At 35.8% G+C, this 25,077-nt stretch overlaps 1 protein-coding gene across 7 annotated transcripts in view; it reads right to left on the reverse strand.

Annotated features, from left to right (window-relative positions):
• Positions 1 to 25,077, reverse strand: part of cacna2d1.L (calcium channel, voltage-dependent, alpha 2/delta subunit 1 L homeolog) — a 303,885-nt gene that overhangs the window by 220,964 nt on the left and 57,844 nt on the right. For all 7 annotated transcript variants that reach the window (XM_041586546.1, XM_041586550.1, XM_041586549.1 and 4 more), the window contains exon 3: positions 24,278 to 24,394. In XM_041586546.1, coding sequence (XP_041442480.1) covers positions 24,278 to 24,394 — 117 coding nt within the window. The remainder of the gene's footprint in view (positions 1 to 24,277; positions 24,395 to 25,077) is intronic.

The following is a 25,077-nucleotide window of genomic DNA, read 5'->3' on the forward strand; positions in this document are numbered from 1 at the left end:
ATGCTTACAATTTAAAGTACTGTACACTGTATTTGTATTATACTTAGGCAGAGATTTTCTATAGCATAGAAACATACAATTTGCATAATGATTTATCTGTTCATGTAATTTATGATAGCATATTCTTTTTCGCAGACCAGATTGGAAATATATAACATAAATGAGGACACATCGATAAGCAGTATACATAAGAGTATTGTCACTGTGATATTGCCAAACCGTCATTTAAAGTTTTTTAGATGTTTCGGCTGTATGCTAAAACTCTACCTGTAAAAAAAAAAAAATTAGCGAAAATCGCGAAGTCTAAAGTTCACGACAAAAATCTTGAAATTCGAACGTTTTCACGAAAAATTTTCATTCTAATGTTTTCACTAAAAAATAGTGCCATTCGAATGTTTTCACAAAAAAATCAAGCAATTCGAAAGTGTTTACTATAAAATCGAGCAATTGTAACTTTTTCACTAAAATCGAGCAATTCAAATGTTTTCACTAAAAAAATCAAGCAATTCGAAAGTTTTCACGGAAAAATCATGAAAATGTGAAATTGATGCTGGTGAATTTTCATCGGCAAATTTTCGCTGGAGATATGCCAGCGGCGAAACACGGAAATTTGCCACAAATTTGTGCCAGGCAAATTTATTTGCCCATCACTACCTGTTAATTAAACCATGCACATGTTACATTCAGAAAATGTATGCCTTATACTCTGATTCACATAGAGGCGAACAAATCAAGATCCAGGTCAATTGCACAATACTCCACCATCTTTCCCCAATACAACATGGATAGGACTAAATGAATGACAACTACATAAGGGGCCATACATGTGTATGGCCACTTTGATACCTGAATGGTAAGAAAATGAGGAAGGGAAGGAGAGCATTGGAATTGTGGCTACTTTCCATTTCATTTTGGTAGAATGACAGTTACACCATTGGTCCTAACGGTCATTCTACCAAAATAAAAAGGTATATATGTATATATACTCAGCTGAGTTATATAGATTATATAATTTGTAAGGGGTTAGGTAGCTGGGGGTAAAGTAGCCCGTGGCAAAATCACAACTCAGAAGAGTGTAGTCTCTTTGCGGCAGTTTATTTTCACTTGCAGCACATAAACAAAATAAACATTACAAAATAAATTCCTTGCCACTTAATGGGGGATCTAACTAACACAAGTCAGTTCCTCACTAACCAAGAGGAGGCCTACCGCCTGTCTACCCAAAACAGAGAACATTCAGGAAAAATACAAAATCTTAAACCTTGTGGTGATTTCAATCCTCTCAGTGAGCTCCACAAGCAGCTTTCCTGTGTCTTTCTCCCAGACTGGAGCTCTACACTCTGGCTTGAGCTGCCTTTTTAATTATTCACCTGATATGCTTCAGGTAGGCCCAAAACACCCGGCCCGGTTATTTATTGAGCTATATCTGAAACCTAGACAAATCTCCCTGCATGGGACAGCCAATCCTTTCTTGGCACGCAGAATCTCTTTCCTCTAACATCATAACAACATGCTCAGTATCATCACAAAGTCATCACCCCACCCCCTTTTGTCATTAGAAAACATGACAAGTGCTAAACACCCTGTGAACACCTGATGGTGCTGTCAAATATTGGTCAAGTTCAGGCCAGATGCTTTTTTTCAGTTTTCACCAACAGGATCTTCAAGCTAAAGTTTACTGCTAAAATGGCTAGTTCATTCCAAAGTAAGTAACCAATCACCAGGTAAATGGTATATTGCATCTTAATGACTTATGCACATTCTTTCAAAACAGAAATTTATAAATTAAATAGATCTAATTCAGATGTTCCCTGATAATTGGGTCAACCAATTCCAATCAGTTAACTTTCCAATGTTAATACCGTAAAATGTTAATTTCTATTGTTGGAGACCCATCTGGAGAACCACGTTAAGAAATTATGGTCTAAGACCCCTGACATAAAAAGCGTTTTACCACCTATCCCTCAGGCCACTTTCTGCACCGTGTACCTGGTTTGGATATGATATACCTCTTCTGTGCACATGGTCCACCTCATGCGCCCAGTCACAGGTTGCGAAGATTCATATCAATTACTGCACACATGGGGCAGAAATTGGCAAAATTGGTGTGTTCTCTCCAGTTGGAATAAAATTGTACATTTCAGTTACTTAAATCTTCTTTTACAATGCATTAAAAAATATCGAAGAGGAGTGAGCCATGCAACAGAAAGTCAAATGTGTTCATGTTCTTGACCTTATCACAAGGAACCTTTCATTAATTAGCAAATACCGGGGTGAGCACTATATGCCTAGGGAAGTAGTGAAAATTACTCAACCAGTTCTAAGTGGCCAAACTGTAGGTTAGATTCATAATTGCAGCCCCATACATCTTAATTAAAGTCAATGTATAAACAAGGGCTATGTTACATTATCTTCTGTTAAGCCAAATGCTCTTAATTTCTCATTGAAAGCAATTTCCAAATTCTACTTTCTTATCTGCAAATGCATATGATACAGAATTAAAGAGCTAAGATAATGCATTTCTTTATTAACCATTCTGATGTTCTGTTTGGAACGCTGCATGTAGTGTAACCAAATGAACAATATTTATATTTTCTAATGATTAGATTACTTTTTCATCAATTCTACAGCTAGATAATTGCTGTATACAGCTGTGTTGTTTTCAAAAAGATCTTGTTGAGTTTGAGATCTTGCACTGAAGTAATTAGGGAACGCCACAATAATTACCATCAATTTTTTTTTTAGAGGAAATATACCGGTTCAATAACTGAATTTTTACTGGTAGTGTTTGTTGCTGAGGAATATTTGGAGGAGAAAATAAAATGAAAATTCTAAATATTCAGATCTGGATATCCATAACCATGCACACAATATAATGAAGCCTAACATCATTCACTCACTGCAAGGAAAGCAAGAGTCTGGGTGTCATAGAGCTTCTGCATTTGACTAATCTGCCTGTGGCCCACTTAAATGTCTCTTCATAAATAATTCACATTTTAATTATGTTACAAGCCCCAGACCTGAAGAGTAATATAGAGAGCATAAAACAGAGGGAGGGAAGGGGGGAACAGATCTTGGACTGAGATCTTGCCTGCAGCAGTAGAACCACTCCTGGGCATGGCTTCAGATATGTAAAAGGATTTTTAGGGTCTAGACCATACTACCAATTTAACCTTTAATGATCCCTTTATGCCATTCTGCAGCCCTAAGACACCTCTCAACTATCAGCATCTGACTCTGCATACTAACATTTTTTGTTGGAATGATTGGGTGGTGCAACCTTGCTGCATGATAGACTGAGGAAGTTTTACATATCTGATGATGAGGAACAGAATGTATGCATATTAGGAACTACTTTCAGAAATTAGAGTAGTGTTTGATGTTAGAAGCAGACAGCAGATTACCTCTATTTGTTTTAGGGGCATTATTGTATTTGTAATGATTCTAAATATTCATTGTGATGTTTTCCTTGTCTTATATGCATGGACAATTCTTTGTCTAAGTATGCCTTAAATGCTCTAATAGTCATGTTTTGTTTCTCCAGACAAAATTATTAAAAGATGTCTTGTGAGATTAGAAAAACATAACTTCCTTTCTTTGTGTCAGTTCTTCAGGCCAATTGCATACAGACACTAGATAATACATTATTCTCCTGGCATTTCTATGAAAGAGCTAGAGATATTGTTAAATAATAAACAAGGCGTGTAAAGTTATTTTGAAACGAAAGTACAGGTATGGGATCTGTTATCCAGAAACCTGTTATCCAGAAAGTTCCGAATTACAGGATGGCCATCTCCCATAGAATCCATGTTATCCAAATGTGAATGCAAAACTATTATATGATATCATGGGTTTCTCCTTAGCACATCATTATTGATGACTGTGACTAGCTGTTTAGAGGTACTGTTGCATGTCATTTGTTTATACATCTAGGCTTATTTCAACTTAATGGAAGAAGTAACAACATTATTTCTTAATTAGTTTTGCTATCAGTGGAAAACAGTAGAAAAATACAGATCTAAGGGTGGATATTAGTGATGGGCAAATGTACCATATATACTCGAGTATAAGACGAGTTTTTCAGCATCCAAAATGTGCTGAAAAAGTCTACCTCAGCTTATACTCGGGTCAGCGGGCAGTAGCTGAGATTGCAGTCACTTTTAGTCATTTCTATACCAACAGTTCACTTGGGGAGAGACTGCAATATCCCACAATGCCCTCTGTTGGTTATATGAAAGAATAACAGTGCGCCCTCTGTTGGTTATATGAAAGAATAACAGTGACTGCAATATCACACAGCGCCATCTATTGGTTATATGAAAGAATAACAGTGACTGCAATATCACACAGCACCCTCTGTTGGTTATATGAAAGAATAACAGTGCGCCCTCTGTTGGTTATATGAAAGAATAACAGTGACTGCAAAATCACACAGTGCGATCTGTTGATTATATGAAAGAATAACAGTGCGCCCTCTGTTGGTTATATGAAAGAATAACAGTGACTGCAATATCACACAGCGCCCTCTGTTGGTTATATGAAAGAACAACAGTGACTGCAATATCACACAGCACCCTCTGTTGGTTATATGAAAGAATAACAGTGCACCCTCTGTTGGTTATATGAAAGAATAACAGTGACTGCAAAATCACACAGTGCCATCTGTTGGTTATATGAAAGAATATCAGTGCGCCCTCTGTTGGTTATATGAAAGAATAACAGTGACTGCAATATCACACAGCGCCCTCTGTTGGTTATATGAAAGAATAACAGTGACTGCAATATCACACAGCACCCTCTGTTGGTTATATGAAAGAATAACAGTGCGCCCTCTGTTGGTTATATAAAAGAATAACAGTGACTGCAATATCCCACAGCGCCCTCTGTTGGTTATATGAAAGAATAACAGTGACTGCAATATCACACAGTGCCCTCTGTTGGTTATATGAAAGATTAACAGTGACTGGAATATCACACAGCGCCCTCTGTTGGTTATATTAAAGAATAACAGTGACTGCAATATCACACAGCGCCCTCTGTTGGTTATATGAAAGATTAACAGTGACTGCAATATCACACAGCGCCCTCTGTTGGTTATATGAAAAAATAACAGTGACTGCAATATCACACAGCGCCCTCTGTTGGTTATATTAAATAATAACAGTTACTGCAATATCACACAGCGCCCTCTGTTGGCTATATTAAAGAATAACAGTGACTGCACTATCACACAGCGCCCTATGTTGGTTATACGAAAGATTAACAGTGATGGCAATATCACACAGCACCCTCTGCCCATGGTAGTGGGACAGTGGGACAATGCACACAGAAATCCGTTTGGAAATTCTCTGTCACCATCAACTTTGCAAAGAAGTCCGGTTGATCGCTGGGGGGGTCGCTTTGGCAGAATGTGCGCTGCTGGGAGACAGGGCTGTAGTTGTGTCTAGGCTTATACTAGAGTCAATAAGTTTTCCCAGTTTTCGTAGGTAAAATTAGGTACCTCGGCTTATACTCGGGTCGGCTTATACTCAAGTATATACGGTATTCGCCAAGAGCGAATTTGCGCGATACGCCGCCGGCAAATAAATTCGCAAAATCGCTGCGAAAATTCGCTGGTGTAAAAAAAAACGGACGCCGACCGTTTTGCGAATTTCGCGGGAAATTCGTGAATTTTTCGGCAAATCTAAATGCCCCAACTTCGCCCATCACTAGTGGATATTTAAATTTTAAAAAATATATATATATTATTTTTGGCTCCATATATTGCTTCTTAATATTCCTAACAGCTCTAAAGTCAAAATGCCCACAAAATATGTATAAATGAACAGTGACTTCATTTATTACAGCACTGAACTAGATGTGGGTTGACTCCTGTGCCAGTTTACAGGTCATTTTAATGCTTATGGAATAAGAAAATAGCAGGAAACAACACAACATATTTAAAAAATAAAAACAAAAAAAAACAGCTGTTATATTGGAATAAAAATATCATTCTAGCAAACATTCATCCAGTGCTTCAAGCAAACTGTAAATAAAACTATTTTGAGCTGGAGAATGCTTGTATTTGGAGAAATTAAGTCGAAAGTGCTTCAGAACAATTGATGAAATCTCTAGCACTGTTGTCAGTTATTGGCTGAATTAATTCCCATTACCTGTCAGTCATAAATAAAAAAAAAAAAGATAGTTCTGGGATAAACACATGTAAAAATGTCACTGGCTTATACAATTTAGCAATGTTTACACACTGAAAACAATGCCCTAATATAATAAAATGAGAACGCAGTGAATACATCTAATCAAGGTATTTACATTTGAGCTTTATGGGGCCAAGTTATGAACATTGAAAGAAATTTTCACATTCAAATTCCATGGGTAGCATTTCTGAAATCATCTTATTCTGGACTAGGAGCATTATAGATATATTCTAAATAATTCATTTTGCATGAGCACAAAATAATAAAAGATAATACAAGAAAAGTTTTGCTGTTATTTCACATTATTAACAGTTGCAAATTGACCCTGGTGCAAAAATATTTTTTTCATATTGATAAGATGTACTATATTTCTAAAATGCTGCAAATAAAGACTAGCTTTAGAACAGATTATACGTATTTGAATTTGAATTTGCAAAAGAAACATTTGTGCAAATTGTGTGGATTTTTTTGAATGTAAATAAGTTCGTAAACCAACAGATTATGATACACTATTCCTAGTCAAACTAATGATTAACACCATATCACATTAAGTTTTTAATGGATGTGAAGTGATTAAAAAATTGAAAATTGGAATATGCAGAGCTACCAAGCTGTGTAGAAAAACTCCTCAAATCGTTTGCTTTTCTACAGAGAATATTTATCAGCTGGAGAGATTTTGATATTTTAGACACTAATACACTGACATGGCTTCCTAGGATAACAAGAGATTGTTGGATCAATTGTCCTTCATTTATGTCATGAAGATTATTTTCAGTATTCCTGGTAGTGCTTGGTTCTTGCATTTGAAGGCAACCACCTTTCATTAATTTGTATGTTAGATCCAAAAGAGATTTAAACTACATAAAGGATATTCTAAGAATTCATATCAGTAGTAACATGACAAACTCTCCCTTAATGTGCATAAGTAGCACTTTGTGGTTTTTGCCTTAAAATGAACTGCTAGTTTGTAGGCCGTTGTAATTTAAGACTATATACAGCTGGTCTTTATTTATTTTTTACGAAAATAAAGCTTTTGAGGCACACACTACTTTTAATTTAATGCCTGCAGTGTAATGCATATTTTTCAGCAAACAACTTTCCATGCGGTGGCCTCATGTGGGGATGTTCACCATCATCTTTTACACTTGCCTCTATGTCCCAATGTACTATTGGCTCCATAAAATCTACAATTAAGACCTTGTGTGGGAATTTTCAACTGAAAGGACATGGCCAGTGTTTTAACACAAATTACTGTTCATGGAAGTGTGGCTAATAAATACCACCTCTTCTTAGTGAGACCTATATGTGCTATCATTGTGATCTTTGTGATGGTTTGTGACACAGACATACATTCATATATGAACACAAAACTAACTGTGGCCCTGAATATTTTACCTGTCCGAGAAGACATCCAAGCCCTTCCAAAAAGCATTAAGGAAATGTCCCATCAAAACATCTCCTGGCTGAACATTCTACAGTGTCACCCCCCCCCCTCAAGGTGCAGAACAATTTTGCTTCTTGTATTTGAATAAAAGATTTGAGGCAGATTTAGACTTTTAGAAAGATTTCTGAATTTAGGGGCACACTGGCTTTGCCACCAACAGAAAGTATAACATCTTTAACTACATTTTGCAGTGGGTATTTCCCTAGATTTCTATATATGCGAAATTACCCTATATTGGAAACTTAAAGATTAAAGATTTCTAGAAAAAAAAGTACTAATCTCAATGATATTGAAAACTCATTAATAGTTGTCATGTTTAATCAGCAACTTGCTCAACTATTCTAAATGAACAAAAATACTGAAAAAAACATGTGTAATACATGTAAAATTCAAAAGTACATACTGTCGAGAAATATAAAAAAAAAATATGTACAAAAATTGTCTAGCATAAACTTCATCGCTACTAAGCTTGCACTTAAGAACTGTAAATATTACAGTTTCCACATTTAAGGCCTTCACTGTCACTGACCAATAATTACTTGGAAACATCAAGATTATACTGATTCATTCACTTTCATTCATCAACTGTAAAAACAAGGCTTTGCATTGCTTTATTGAGCAAAATATCAAATCCATAATTGGCAGACCTTGCCAAGCATTAACTTATAACTTGAACAACTGACAGCTTTAATTTAACATTGCTTGATATTTCACTGCCCATCACCATACTTCATATGGTCACATAATGTTTTGCAAATATTCGTTGTGTACAGGACAATTAATAAATTGCAATCTTTTTCAAAATTAATAGAAAAAAAAAAACTTACAAGCAAACAAACTCTTACGAGCAAACCTCAGCATTTTAGTTATAGAACTGTACATATGAATGCACTTAAAATCATTACATGCAGGCCCTATAAATACAGTATGTACTTGTAGCATGCATCTGCTACAAGGATAATGCTTATATACGTTCTAACATCTGTATTGATATGTAACACTTATATAAACCCTACTGTGATTACAATGATTAAGTATAATTTTACCGCAGGAATAGATTTAATTTTATCTGGACACCACACAGTTTGTTTCTCCAGTGGTATAACCCAGTGCCAACAGATGCATCCTTTCTACTCTTCCCACTCACAACTTGTGTGAGCACTCCATAAGGACCCATTAAGTGTATGTCACCAAGTCCTCAGTACAGTTTAAAGATGCCCAAGGGAGACTGTTAACTGCAACATCTCTTTCCCTTGCCTTGAAAAATGTCATCCAATAAATATAAAGAAAAAAAAGGCAGCTAAAGATCTTTGGATTTTTTTTTCATGGAATCCATAGCAAATCTTTCTTATGGGGCACAAATGAAATTAAATGTATTGGAGCCATGAAAGAATGCTTAATAAAGCTCTTTGTCTGGTGGCCCACATTACGCTCTACATTTTTCACATAGATATGTTCATGTTGTAGAAATAGTCTAATAAATGATATATAAAGTAAGCTAAACTTGCAAAAAAGTACTGAAATAAAATCTAAGTTGATAGCTGCATGCCCTAAATTTCACATATTTGTAATTAAATTAAAGCTTAATTACATGCATGGGGAGCATTAAAACAAACCAAACATGATGTATTATATGAACCATGACTGAACGCAGAGCTAAGAATCTATCCCATTAGTCTTTTAGCTAAAGCATTTATGTGTGTTGCCAATTACAGTGCTCCATAAACCCTATTAAACAAAAGCTCTAGGTAATTCCCATTGGCAGCCCATATGCTTTTGTGTTAACAAGCTATGACATACACAGACTTTCTCTGTAGTAACAAATTATAAGACAGCTTGGAAAAGCTCAGATGACCTAACAATCATAGTAAATACAGAATAAAAATGTTGAGTGAGTAGTTCATGACTTTGACGCATGTACCTGAAAATACAATTGGGGAAACATTTTTTGTTATGGTTTCATTAAGAAAAAGAAGAAAAAAAAACACCCCAACACCTAAATGAATACAGACAATGAGGTGTTCACCCCATTAGTTTAAAACAGCAAGGGGCTGTATTGCACAGTAAATCAAGACAATATTTCTATTGACAAATTGTAAGCTCTACCCCACATTAACATTTTAGAAACTGCTTGCAGATGGCTAGAAAATATGTTTTATTGTTTTTTCTGGTATATATGGTGTTTTATTTGCCTGCAAAATACAATATTTATTCTTAAACAGATGCAAAACCTTGGTCCATTTGTATGCACATTATACCATTTTGAGGGCTAACACCATTTACTACATTCACCCTATAGTTTGTTAGAAAATTAAACTGACCATTCGAACATTGTAGGATGCAGAGACTAATATTTATTTTCATTGTTAAACAGTTAAACAGTCCTTGGATCATTTTAGCTTAATGCCACAGTATCTTGTATAAGGTGATTGCTGTACACCCCTCCCATCAGGACTCTGGCTTATCCCATCAATCCAACATTCAAACTGTATCATTATCACAGGGAGGGGTCTTTTCTGCGCAAGCCTATGGTCTGCATATGCTTTTGTTCTCTCAACAGTGTGATAAGTACCATCCTAGCAGGAAATACTTATTTTCACTGAAAACCTGCAATTACCTACAAAAACAGCACTTCAATTTATTCAACAGATTAATAGAAAAATTCAGTGGCCGGCAATAGTGATACTTTCAAAGCTTAAGCTATTCTTTCTAGTATTATTTACTCGTAGAATGATGGTGTTGGAAAGGAAAGCCCTGGAGCTATAAATGCAGGGGCTGCATGACAAGGGATTTGAATGACCAGCAGCCAGATTATACTGGTTAATATTTAAAGATATAGGATGTGATGTCAGGGGAAGAAGCAGTTCACTTCCTTATCTTCTGAGCAGGTAGAAACATCCCACCCTCCCCTTGTTTGCATGTTTTGTGAAATGTCAGGAGTTTCTCTTTATGTTCTCATATTATCTATTAATAAGCAAATGTGGATGTATTTCTGCATGTACTGTAATATTGTGGTTTTGGTACTGTTATAAAGTATAAACATGAGAGAGAGTTTGCATGTTATTATTCATGTTAAATTAATGTCAAATGCTTGATCCAGGTAATATTTGCGATCGCCAATTGATCTTCTTCTTAAATATTGTATCTGTTCCTATTCATGTTTAATTAAAATTGGAAATATTAATAAATGTAGGTAAAAATCTTAAGGGGTTAGAAAGACTGTTAAAATTTGCCATGATGCTGAAATCAATACAAATTTATTTTTACTGATTTTGTACTGTTAGAATAAATAAATAAAACATCTGATTGATTGCTGTAGGGGATTGCATTAATACAAACTTTATATGCTCCTGTATAACCATGTATTCCCAATAGGTACTTCCTGCTTTCACCATATGTGCTGTTTTGTTACAATTTTGCAACAGACATGCTCCGATGGGCCCAGGCATGACTCTGTAGAATAAGTACTCTCCCATATAAGCAAGGACATGTTTTTAAAGGAATTCTTCTAAAAAAGCATAAGCACTAAAGCATAAATCTCTTTTGCATTATTCATTACATGTGATCATCCCTTTTTATTAGTCATTTCTTGATTTTTCTTTTTACTTTCAATATATTTTACTAGGAGGGGCATATTTCCTATTACTGATACAAAACAAAGGGAAGACTTTAGCACAAAGCACTTTAAGAAGGGCATGTAGTTGTATATTGATATTTTTGTTTAAAAAAAGTCAAATACACAGCTAATACTTTTGATCTACTAAAACAAATAATTTTCTACATGATTTTCAGTACACTAGAAATATCTTCAATGCCTTTTCTTCTCTTATTGAAAACAAGTACACATACAGAGATCATCAAAAATAACAAAACAGAACCTTTCCACAGCTGAAGGTAAAGCCTCATTATTAAACCAGAAAAGATGCCCTCCAGCCTTCTGTGAATAGATTTATATAAAGTGAACTCATGTATATGTTTTGTGTGCCTCCAGTACAAACAACTTTTTTTATGTAACTCAATCTTCTCATTTTATTCCCTTCTCCAAACAAAATAATAAAAATGTAAAGGCTTAATATCAGTACTGAATATTTGCAATGACTGAACAGCTATGGACCCTTTTTGATCTTAAAACCCATATGTCTACCCATAAACAGGAATAAAAAAATTAACTGATACTGGTGTTGGTAGTCAGTACACAGATGCACTAGTGAGTGAATGTCTGATAATAAGGGGAAGATTTACTAAGGGTCGAAGTGAATTTTCGAAGTTAAAAACTTCGAATTTCAAACTATTTTTTGGGTACTTCGACCATCGAATAGGCTTAAATTCGACTTTGATTCGTATTGAAAATACTTTGAATATTCGACCATTCGAAAATCAAAGTACTGTCTCTTTAAAAAAGTTTGACTTCGACACTTCGCCATCTTAAACCTGCCTTATTGCTATGTTAGCCTATGGGGACCTCTTAGAACTTATAGCCAACATTTGGCTAAGTTTTTAGAAATCAAAGTAAAATCGTTTGATCGATTGATGAAATCATTTGAATTGTTCGATTCGAAGGATTTCATTGTACGATCTATCGATTTGACTTCGACCAAAAATGGGCAAATTCGATTAAAAAAAACTTTGACTTCGACATTCGAAGTCGAAGTAATCCTATTCGATGGTCGAATTTCGAAGTATTTTCCACTTCAAAATTCGAACCTTGATAAATTTGGCCCTAAGTGTTTATGAACTTATTTAAACATTAATTTTAATGGAAAATATGTTTTTACACAAGCATCTTTAATTTAATTCCTGTAATTTAATTCCTTAGTATCTTTAAACATGTGGAGGACAATCAGTGTTGAAATTGCAAACACATGGCCTTATTACATATCTGATCATTCAAGGGAAAGTGACACTAAAAAAACATTTGGCAAATAAATTGGTTAGCGGGAAAAGATTTGGGGATTGTTTTAACACAAACCACATTCCCTACCATAGAACTCAGAATGGTAGTCATTGACAATAAGGGCACATAAGGGAAGGCACGTGATTTAAATCAGGAAAAGCATGAGGGTTAGGTAATAAAATATACTGTATCTGAAAATTGTGTGATGTACATAAAGATGAGTGTGTGTGGTAGGGATGTAGCGAACTGTTCACCCGCGAACTAGTTCGCGCGAACTTCGACCGTTCGCGTCCGCCGAATGTTCGCGAACGTTTGGGAACGTTCGCATTTTGAGTTCGCGTTCGATCGTTCGATCGTTCGACCATTCGAATACCTTCGACCGCTAAAAATCGAACGATTTCCATTCGTTCGAACGATTGTAAGCATTCGATTCAATGAAAAGCATTCGATCGAATGGCTTCGATCATTCGATTCGAATGAAAATCCTTCGATCGAACGATTAAAATCCTTCGATCGTTCGAATCGAACGATTTTAGCGGTGTTCGAAGTTCGCGAACTGTTCGCGAACGTTCGCATTTTTTGCCGGTGTTCGCGAACACCAAATCGGCAGTTCGCTACATCCCTAGTGTGTGGTGAAGAGGGATGCAAAGAAAAGAAAAAGAAAAGGAAGAAGGGAGAAAGCAATTTGGTAGAAGTCTAGAAGGGATAAAAAAAGGCATTTTTACAACAGATGTTTAAAGAACAGGATTTGTAGGGAAAGACAAAAGGAAAACAGAAAGAAACTGGATAGGGGGAAGCAGAAGAGAAGGGGAGCATATATGCATAAATAAATGGGAATGGGTGAAAAAGCAGAATAGGATGGAATGAGGAAAAGTAAAGTTTTAAAAATGGATAAAGCATAAAGTAAAAATGAAGAGGGAATCATAGAAAAAATGGTAGTATGGAATAACAAAAGGATGGAAGGCAGGAGACAAAAATATTACATTTGGGAATAAGAACTGGTTTGCATTACAAAATTAAACTTTCTTCTAGACAAATGTTATTAACAAAAGTTAATAATGCTTGAAAACTGATGACACAAACTATTGTGTTACACATAATTTTTCTTGCCATATTTACTGGTGAAACTATATATTGCCCAGGGTTTTAATTACTATCAAGTGCAATGTGATTGAAATTTTAACAAGAAAACTAGCACTCAAAGACATTAAAACACAAAATTGTCTAAAGTAGTACCACGAATAAACAATATATGCTTAGGATGTGCTCTACAAGACTTTGAAACTTCAGATGCTTAAAAGTTGATGAACATTTATTAGAATAAATATTATGTAACTGCTTGCAGATATTTCTCATTTGTTTTAAATGTATTTAATTTTAATGTTATATATTTTTTTTTAATGTTGTATAATGTTTTAACATATAGGGGGTCATTTATTAAACTCCCAATACCAAAATAATTTTTTCAAGATTTATTATACCTTGAGAATGGAGAATCTGGTATCTCAGACCTACCAAGATTGTATATTAACCAATGAGAGAGGTCCCTATCCTATTTAGAAGTTTCTGTGGTCTGCGCTGGAATTAGCCCGAAAATCCAACTATTGCAGACTTTTCAGGCAAAAATTTAAAAAAATTCAGGCTTTTCATAAAAAATTTTTGAAAAACCTCAAAAAGTGTACATTTCGGGTTCGTATTATTTTTTCATGTTTTTCCCTGATCCAATTAAATTGTGCATTTTTAATAATAAATAAGGTACAATTGTGGATTCTAGTTTGGTTGCAGTTTTTTATTAGAATAATCTAAAACATTCGGATTTTGATAAATAAGGCCCATAATATGTCTCAATAATTTCATTGTTTGAACAAAAAAATTATGTGTTATAACAAAATTGTATTTGGTGTGCATTTTGTGTTCTGGCAGTACTATAATATTGTAAAAAAAATGTCCATTGACTTTACTGCGTTTTGCGAAATTTCATGGTTTCTCAAATTTTTCGGGGAAACGGGACAGATTCGCTCATCACGACACATATATGTAAGTATGTTCTAATGGATAATTTTAATATTTTTGCTTTAGGAAGATTGGCTTGCCTAGTCAGTAGCCTAGCTGTCTGTAAAAATGACGAGTGTCTCGCTACTTGCATTCTCCTGCCATATACTCTGTTAGCGTTACATAAAATTCATTGAAGTGCTGATTTCACTGTTATCTGAAACCATTGCAGCATAGAATAGATATGGAAATAGAAAAAGACTAGAGTTATTATATTCATTCAATTCTAGTATAACCTCAGTGGTTAGTAGATATTGTAATTAGTCAACCAACAACCATGGTTACTGTTTACTAAAGCAATTTTTAACACGAATAAAGCAGCATCAAAATGTTTTAAATATTCATTTTACATCTTTCCATTTGGACTGTAGCGTTAAGAGATCTAAAAAATATAAATTGTTCAAAACTTTGGAATCATCCACAAATGACTTTCGTTTGATTCTTTTTATTTTCTAGAATGGTTCTATTAATCTAACTTTACATTCAACAAAGAATCTTTATTTGTAGCAGTTTTCCTTCACATTCTAGCTTTCCATTTTTTTCAGATATTCAGTGGAGATTTCCCCCAAACAAAATTTAAAAAAAAAGGCAACCAGAGCACAAACTAGTCACACTAGGCTATAACATACTGAGGAATAATTAACACCTAAAACATAAAAATAAATTAAAAATGTGTGTAAGTATACACAAGCCAAAGCTGCCTAAAGGAGTGGTTCACCTTCATTAATTATGCTATGGAATGGCTAATTCACAGTAAAGTTTTAATTGGTCTTCATTGTTTATTTTTTATAGTTTTTTAATTAATTGTTTTTTCTTCTGACTCTTTCCAGCTTTTGAGTGGGGGTCACTACCCCAATGTAAAAAAACAAATGCTCTGTAAGCTACAAATGTAATGTTGCTACTTTGTAATACTCATCTTCCTATTCAGAGTCTCTCCTATTCATATTTCAATCTCCTATTCAAATCAATGCATGGTTGCTAGGATATTTTGGACCCTAGCAACCAGATTGCTGAAATTGCAAACTGGAGATCTGCTGGAAAATAAGCTAAATAACTCAAAAAGCACAGCTTTAAAAGCTTGGACATCAATACTTAGCTTGTTACTGCAGATCATAAAATTTACAATCAAAGCAGGCATAGCTTTTTTTCATCCATGGTAAATTATTTGATCTGTAGCACCTAAATGGTTAATGGGGAAATGATCATCATGCAATAGTAAAAGAGGACCACAATTTCTGATGCATTATTCATTGTTAGAGTTGTGCATACAACACCAGAGCTTACCCTGAAATTAGATAAAATTATAGTAGATAGTATCTCTGATTACAAAATGTTGTCAAAAAGGATGTATTATTATAAGTAACTATAGCATTCACAGAATTGACTGTACAGATACTGACAGATTTTCCAGATACCTGGAAATTTTTTGAACAAGTTGGAAAATACAAAGCTATTGGTATTGTAGCGCTATAGTAAACTGACTTCACTGTGGTCAGTTTTAGCTACTTTCAGTGTGGGGTAATACCCCTCTCTCAGGGGTAAGCCCTCGCAACGGGGTGGAGGCAGGGTGTAGTGCAACTGTAACCAGGTGCAATCACACAATAAATGGGCACCAGTAGTTCTTTAATGCGAACAGTATATTTATTTAAACATAGCACAGATCCACAAAGGAGTATTCAGAACAATCAGATATCATAAAGGAAGCAAATATGCACAGCACCATGCATTGAGCTAGATCCTATGGGCAAGGGTTCATGTCAGCAGAGGTAGCAGTAATGTGAAAGGTAGAACCAGCTTTCAGGATCTCTTTAGTTGGCATCTAGGGGAATTCCTTTCATCCCTAGTCTCAACTTCTGGGCTATTAGTACCCGGGATCTTGATCCCTCTCTAATGTCTCCTCGTCTGAGCTTTGAGCTGCTCAACTACCTAAGCTATCTATCACTCCTAGAGTGATCTATGACAGAGTATGCTAATCTATTTACTAGGGCCAATGCTCCTATGATCACACTACCCATTCCCTTCCAGCCTGCTTGGTTGGGCTAAAGTAATGGACCCAGAACTCATGGTTCCCAAGACCTTTATACTACTGCACAGTGTACACCATCTAGTGTACACTGTGAGAACTACAGGGTTTACATAAGCACAAGGTCCCCATAAGGACCCACTTAGGCGTCCATATTACTAGTGATGTGCCTGTCAATAATGTGTAAGGGTGTCTAAATGTTCACATCCCTACAGTATTAATACTCTTTGTTGAAGATTGATAATTGTTTGAAGATTGATCCTTAAACTCATATCATTACTATTTTGAGATTGGGATGGAAATATTTTCCTCCTTTGAGATAAACATGAATCAGATTGTGTTTTAGCTTTCTTTGGATCAGCGATAGAAGTTAGGTTGGATATAATGGATATATTGGAAAATACAAAGAACTGCCCAAGCCTAGGGCAGCAAAAATGAAGGGGCGGTATGACACCCAGCCGCACCTGAAATAAGTGGGGCACTGGGGTCCAGGTGCCCAGGAGATCTTTGCACATCCTAACCCCATGTGAGATCAAAGGGTGGGCTTGTACCTGACCTGGGGCATGGTGGATGCCAGCTTTCGGGCACCATGACAATAAATCTGGGCCAGGCAACATCACCCCGTATTGCCTGGAAAAAAAGCATCAGAGAATATCTAAAGCTCCTATTAACCTCATAGCATTTTTGCATCCTTACACATAATATATATCAAATACATAAAGTATATACATTGAGTATGAATGAACATACATTAAAGCATACAAGCAAGTAAAGTGTACAACATAGGACAAAACTAATATGAACTTGAATTCCTGACGATTGCCAAACAATTCCAAAAATAATTAACCACCAAAGATACAACTGTATTTATACATTTCTAAGTTTTGTTCCCTAATAAAGTTTCCATTTTTTTTCTAAATACAAATATAAAACTCTGGTATCCTTTTGTATGCTTAATTACCATGAAGATATGCTCAACCTGTGACTGTTCTGGAGCCTGTTGCTTTGCACAATAATTAATTAAACCACTCCATAACCTATATTAAACCTTCTCTGAGAGTTTTCTTCATGATCAGCCTGTTGCTTGGAAACTCAAAGCACTGATGCATTTTTGTTCACACGTATTGAAGGATTAGGACTTGGGCGTTACTCTGTAAAATAATAAGATGCCTTTCTTTGCTGTATATTTGCTAGGTGTGTATTCAAGTGCACGATTTCTTGTCACTTGCTGCTGGCATATGTATGGTGTCTGACAGAAAGCAAGGATTTTTTTTACAACTGTGGCATCAATTTATTCTTTGTTTTAAAAGCTTCGCAGGCAATAGATCCTATAATATTAACACTGGAAAGGTTCTCCTGTTACCAAGAGATCTTGGAATGGCAGTGGAAACAGGTCTGAAGCACTGCATCTTAATGTACTTCATGCTTCCAAGGATTACATCAGCCATGATACTCACCCTCCTGAAACACAAATGGCTGAGTCATCATAATGTAAATGTAATTTTGTAGAGTGTACATGAGTCATTTAAATGTGCTTTCCTAAAAGCTTTTCATCTTTTTTTTTTTTTTTTTTTAATTTCTACAGTAATATTCAATAGAACACATAGAAACACACAGAGAAATAATTCTTCTGCCCAATGCAACATCAAGCTGACAATCCTATTGAACACTTTCCTTTTCCTGACTCTACCCACCCACTACCAAGCATTTCTTTCAAATCAACATGTGGCCTTTTCTTTCCCTAATCCAAAGTACAATGTTTGCATACATATACTGTAAATTACTAGGGATGTCGCGGACTGTTCGCCGGCGAACTTGTTCGCGCGAACATCGGCTGTTCGCGTCCGCCGCAAGTTCGCGAACGTCGCGCGACGTTCGCCAATAGGCGTTCGCGTCAAAATCGTTCGACCATTCGACCATTCGATCGCTAAAATCGAACGATTTTCGTTCGATTCGAACGAAAATCGTTCGATCGAACGATTAAAATCCTTCGATCGTTCGAATCGAACGATTTTCGGATGTTCGAAGTTCGCGAACTGTTCGCGAACTGTTCGCAAATTTTGCCGGTGTTCGCGAACGGCGTTCGCGAACACATTATCGGCGGTTCGCTACATCCCTATAAATTACTGTGTAAAGATAAATCTAACTATTTATTTAATATATAAATATCCAACATTACAGTAACTTTACCATATCTTAGGTATGTTTGCCACCATATGAAAAAGCTACCTGCAGTGCCAGTGTAAAGTAAAGATTGTAGTGCTCCTCCTGTGAATCTATGCTCCTAGTCATACAGCTCAAATCCTTGTTGCCCTTGTAGTTGTCGATTGGCATTGTTTGCTACAGCCAAGTTTATTTTCTGCAAGGACCCCAAGGTCCTTTTCCACTATGGATTTGCCTAGTGCAGTCCCATTAAAAGGTATGAGTGGCTTGGATATTTTCACATCACGGGTGCACGCCCTTACTTTATTTGCAATACACAAACACTGATACATTTCTTATGATTCCCTCCCCTAAACCATTGATGAACAAATTAAATAAAAGTGGACCCAATATTGTACTCTGTGAGATACTACTAAGAACCCTACTCCATGTAAAGAATGTACCACTGACAACCACCCCCTGTATATGATCCTTTAGACCATTTCCTATCCAACTTCACCCAACATCACAACACCAACAGACATCAGTTAAGAAAGTAAAATCCAAATAGATTACATTTACTGCAACCTCGCTTTTCAACTTCTTACTAACCCCACAAGTGGGCCAGTGGGGACACCCACCGCACTTCCTGAGGAGACTCTTGCAGCCATCACTTCCTCTGCACACCGCTTCCAGATTTGACACATGGATGCTTTCACACATCCTTTTGTTCTCGGCGCACAGGGGGTGAAGTCATCATTGCCAGAAATTCGAATATTCAAAGGGCCCATGGCCAATTAGTGATTGCCAAATGTAGTTCTATTTCTAATAGTTCCTGAGTTCCTGTTTCAAGTCTGTTTATTACCTAGACTGTCCCTGACCTTCCCTACTTTGCTGCCTCTCTTGACCTTTGCCTATTTTTGACCATTCTCTTGGATTACGATTCTGCACTGTGCTACTGTTGCCCAGAACTCTCCATTTGGTCCTCTCACTATAAGACCTGGCGGCATCCAAGTAGCAGAGGGTTCCTCCCAAAGCTAAAGGCTGGGTTTGGGGTTTGTCCTGGGTTTGGGATTCCTTATGTTACAGTACTTGATCAAAACAAAGATAAAATTAATTTTTATTTGATGTAAAACCAGCACTATGCATGCCAGGAGCTCCTGGTATAGACAGCCATGCTGGGGCACATGAATACTCATGAGTGTTTCCCCCAGCTCACGCATGTTATTAACATGTTATCACTTTAAAATAATACCTTCAGTGCACTTCCAGAGCTAGCTCTATGTAGTTGGGCTTATTGATCACCAGCAATTATGACTCCCAGCACCAGACACGACATCTGGTAATCCTTGAGGTAAAGCTGCTTAAAGGATAAATAACAAAGAATACAAATCATATGTGACTGACAATGCCAGTTAGACTCACCTCTCGACAAAAAGCAATACTGTATGCTTTACAGTACACTATTAAGCATATAGTTATTTCATGAAGAAAACTCAATTTATTCTATCGATAATATATTTCCAGGAACTAGCACTATGGCCATTTAAATGCAATTAGCATTCTAGTCTATATACATAAACATTTATCTAAGTGGTTAAGAGACCTTCCAAACATCAGGATCCTCTGCCACAGAGGACCTGGCCAAGTATTTAATCTAATTGCATCCTTGACATCATTAGCATAAATCAATGTTTTTTGAAACCTTGACTAAACTCAGAAACTCAAACTATGAATGTCATGATTTATTAAAAAAATTCAAATAAAAAAGTACAAACAAAAACTGTGCTGAACTCAGCACTAAAAAAATATGAACACCTAGAAAACCTATCCCTGATTGATGTAAAGCCATCCAAGACGATCAGCGCAGCTCCCATTGACATCTATAGGACCTCAACAACGTTTACCTGGCATTTTTGTATTAAGAGGTTTTTGTGGTTTTTATCCTTAAGGGGTTATTTGTGAAAGTTCGAGCTTGTGAGTTGTTTTTCTACCTTTCGAATAAACTCACAACTTGAATGTTTGCTTATTTATGAAAATCCTGAATGTAAAAAAACCTTAATTGAATGCAATTGGAGTTAAAAAAAATCAAATCAAAACTCTAATTGATCAAGTAATCAGCGTAAAAAAAACCATTTCATACCTTGAATTGAGTTTTCGAGCACAAACTATGGTAAAAAACCTGAAAATCATGAAGGCTAAAAACATCTTCCAATGGTTCAAGGGACCTCTGCCACTGACTTCTACGTGACCTCAACAGGTTTTAGCTGGAGTATTTTCAGATTCTGGCTTTTTGCAGCTTCGGGGCATAAAAAAGTTTTTTTATTGAAACTACCCTAGAAAAATTAACATTTTTCAGGAGAAACACAATTTGACCTTTAATAAATAACCCCCTTAATAAATCTCACATTTTAAAGCCTTCGAAAAAATGAGAAAACCACTAATTTCTTGAGATACATGGAAACCAAAATTAAAAGTCGATTGTTAGTAAATGACTCCTAAATGACTTCTAAGTGTCTGAATCGAGTGCATCTAGAATTTGAGCCTTGATTTTAATAAAGAGCAAGGCACCCAAAAGAGCAGAATCATGCACTGAATAACGTCTCTGCCATTATAATTAAGGGGGTTCATCCTTGTACCAAGTTTAACTACTACATAAAAAATACTGCTTCACTTTTTTTTTTTTCTTGTTTGACTTTTTTTACTTTGCTGGATTTTATCCGATGAACGGGGGAGTTGGCTTCTGTTGCAATCTGCTTGTTTTAAATATTGGCCATAGGAGCAGATAAATGCTAGTTGACCCTCCACATGTATGCTGTGAAACACAATGGACTAGATTTTCTAACAGTCTGTATATTGCCTTGAAATGTATTCCTCAGTGCCATTTAATTGTGCCATAGGCCTAAAGGGTAGATTATCAGAATAATGCAATAAAATTAAGAATAAAAACGTATTTACTAGTGATTATCTTTTAACCTATATATTTGAAAAATGTTCTTCCAAAAAAATAAATATTGAGCGTTGTATCACCGATAATTTAATACAATTTACTTAAATTAATGTTATAGGTAAGAATTAATCCAGTTTGCATTGGCTGGCTTCATTTAGAAAAAATGTAAAATTATGAAGGAGTCTCAGGTACCTACTAGGATCTCTTCGCACTAAAATTGTAAGAACGACAAACAGTAGTGAAGCTACAAAAATGACCATTGATTACAATAATGCTAAGAATCTGCATCTTCAGTCTAATGTAATAAAATGTCCTTTAACATCCAGTAATGAATTCATGTATTGAAGTATTTTATACCAAGACAAATTAGAGATGGTAAAGAACAGAAATTGACCACAGATGAATAAATACACAGTATGGTCCAGAGTCTTTAAATATGAAGGACACATTACACATTAAATGACATCAGCTATTTATTTTACTTTAGATTACGTGTAGTAACAGTACATCACAGTCAGCAACAGCTGAGAAGAACATCACTTCTACTGTGTAAAACTGGTGAGAGCTCACTTATGTAAGGTAAAAACTGTGTGTGAAGTGAAGAATATAACCAAATTTGCAATGTTGTTAAGAATACCTTCTGAGTGGTGATAAAAACTGCAAGAAGTACTATCCTCCAATGAAATTAAATTTGTGCCCAGAAAGGCCCCCACACTGAGCAACATATTAGCACCCAGCAAAGTCTCTTTGTCTGTATCTAAACAGAGGGGTTATTGGCTTTGTACTAAAGGCACTTTTAAATGTGGATCTATGAAGTGTAATACATGTGCGGTGATAGACATCAATAATGAGTTCACATCTAATGTCACAGGTCGAATATACGAAAGCAAAGGATTTCAGAATTGTAATTCCAAGCGGATAGTATACTTATTGGAATGCAAATGTTGTTTGAAAGATAGAATAAGAGAGCACATCAGGGCAATTGAAAAGAAAGATGACATAGGTAAACACTTTCTGTTATGTACCTCTAGAGGCATACAAGAGCTGGGTGTAAAAGTCATTGAACAGGTGAAGACTCCTGTGAGAGGAGGTGATAACCCCCTGAACCTAAGAGAAGCATACTGGATCCTAGAACTGGATACTAGAACACCAAAAGGTTTAAATACAAAACATGATCTTATGTATTGTTATTGACACTATGGATAAGAGCCAGAATAAGCCTTAAGAATCTTTTCATGCATAATAAGATTGATACAGTTCATTACACTTTTATCTCTTAATAGAATTACAATATGCTTCTAGTACACTGTCCCCATTTATAGTCACATATATACATATATTTACCAGAAGAAGATTCACCTTAATGGCATATTCTCAGCTTATAGCAAAAATAGCTCCCTTTGGAGTATACAAATACTATTTTGATTTTAATAGCATAAAGAGACTTTTCATAACTAGATACTTAAGTTTTAAATATGTTGTACTCTTATGAACAACCTGTAGAGACCGCTGTTGCATGGCCTAATTAAGGAAATTACTCTATTGATGAGCACCTGTAAGCCTATGATTAAGGGAGTCATTCCCGAAATGCATCAGATGATGTTGGTCAGTGAATAAACCACCTTTCTTATTCAACAGGAGTGTCATCTTTCCATTCTTTGAGCAAATACTATTTCAGTGGGAACGCTGATGGCAGAGTACCCAGAATAAAAATGGAGCCACACTGAGAATATCAGGCAGGGGGTGAGTTTTGGAGCGGCCTAAAACTCTTTTTACTGTCCTATCAATTAGTTGCATTGGCCATGGAATGCAAGCTGCAAGCTATATATTGAATATCATTACAATTGCTTTTAAAATGATCAATATAATTTATAACATGGAAAAGCAACTCCAGGAACCAATATTTTGTAAACACATCACGCAACCTACTTCTCTAACATTCTTATTGTCCTCTGTCACTGCCAGTGCATTCTTTATCTCATCTATTCCCACACATACATTAATAATGTTTCCTGTACTGCACAGAATATCTGTATGCATCTAAATACACAAGAGATCTGTGCATGGGAAATGCATATACCTACTGGGCATATAGTTCTTTTGTGGGCTCAGTTGGTTTTTATTCAAGAAATGGAGTCTTGAGTATGTATAGATCAGAACCTGGAATTAATGCAGACCATAGTCCAGGCACAGACACAAAGAGAAAGGGCATGCACACCACCTTCTGAATACCAGATGTCAGCAAGCAGAGAAAGTGTATGTGTATAGTAGCTAATGTATGGGCACTACAGTGGCCGAAGTTTTGGATTAAAAACAGTTCAGGAACCACAGCACCCCAAAATACACATGTTTATATAGCAACATTGCTTTATACCTCACTTTTTCTTATCACTTAAAAGGATGAAACTAGGATTTCTCAAAAGTTATGGCTATTGACAATATTTGCAGACACAAACTATTTTTGTGCCATTTTACATTAGTTCATGCAAATTGTGGATGATTTCTCAATCCCAATTTAGTTCGAGTGTCTCTCTTTTTAACATATAACAGGTAAAACCAAAGAAACCCAAACACTTACCACAAGAGCTTTGGAGCGATTCCTCAGTAGTTTTTCAATGTTTGTCGCTGCACTTTCCACAAGCTGCCGTGCATTATTGGGCTCAACTGTATACAAATGCCGGTTTTTCAAATAAATCTGAATGAAGAAACATAAAAGATAAGCTACTTTGATGTGTTATTTTTTTCTATAATTATTACTTGCTGTGGCAATCTAAAATAAAACACAACAAAATTACTAGGTGAAAAACTACAGCATGCCACTGCATATTATATTCAGAAACTTAAAGGAATTAAAAATCCTCCACTATCTTCATTCCCATCATGGATTTAAGATGCAACCTGCAAGAACAGTCAACTGATGTAAGTGCCAATATAATAGCAAAATGTTCTCAGAAAGATTCAAGTTGGTGAGAAAGCTATGTGTCTTCAACCAATTCCATATTTACTCCTAGCATGGAGTTTCAGAAGATAAGCCATGTCACATATTTTATCTGCACACCCTAGGTCTAATTTTGAACATGGTTGCTAGTTCCAGTAGCAACTAGTTTTGAACAGTTCACTACAACTTGTTAAAGGAAAGTATAGTCCTGATTAGTTGATATTGGCACATTAACTTATGCAATTTGCCAACTACGTTCATCAAACGGGTGTTCTAAATATAAAAGGGACAAAGAACCATGCTTGTTGACAACAATGCACCATGTTCCTATACGTTGGAGGCTGTCACTGTCAGACGGAGAAACGAGTGCTGTAATAGGTGGCACGTGGACATAGATTGGCATATCATACACAAGTCAGCCATTTGGAAGTCCTGTGTTT

This window comes from Xenopus laevis, chromosome 3L, assembly GCF_017654675.1.
Source record: "Xenopus laevis strain J_2021 chromosome 3L, Xenopus_laevis_v10.1, whole genome shotgun sequence".
In the NCBI taxonomy this organism is placed as follows: domain Eukaryota; kingdom Metazoa; phylum Chordata; class Amphibia; order Anura; family Pipidae; genus Xenopus; species Xenopus laevis.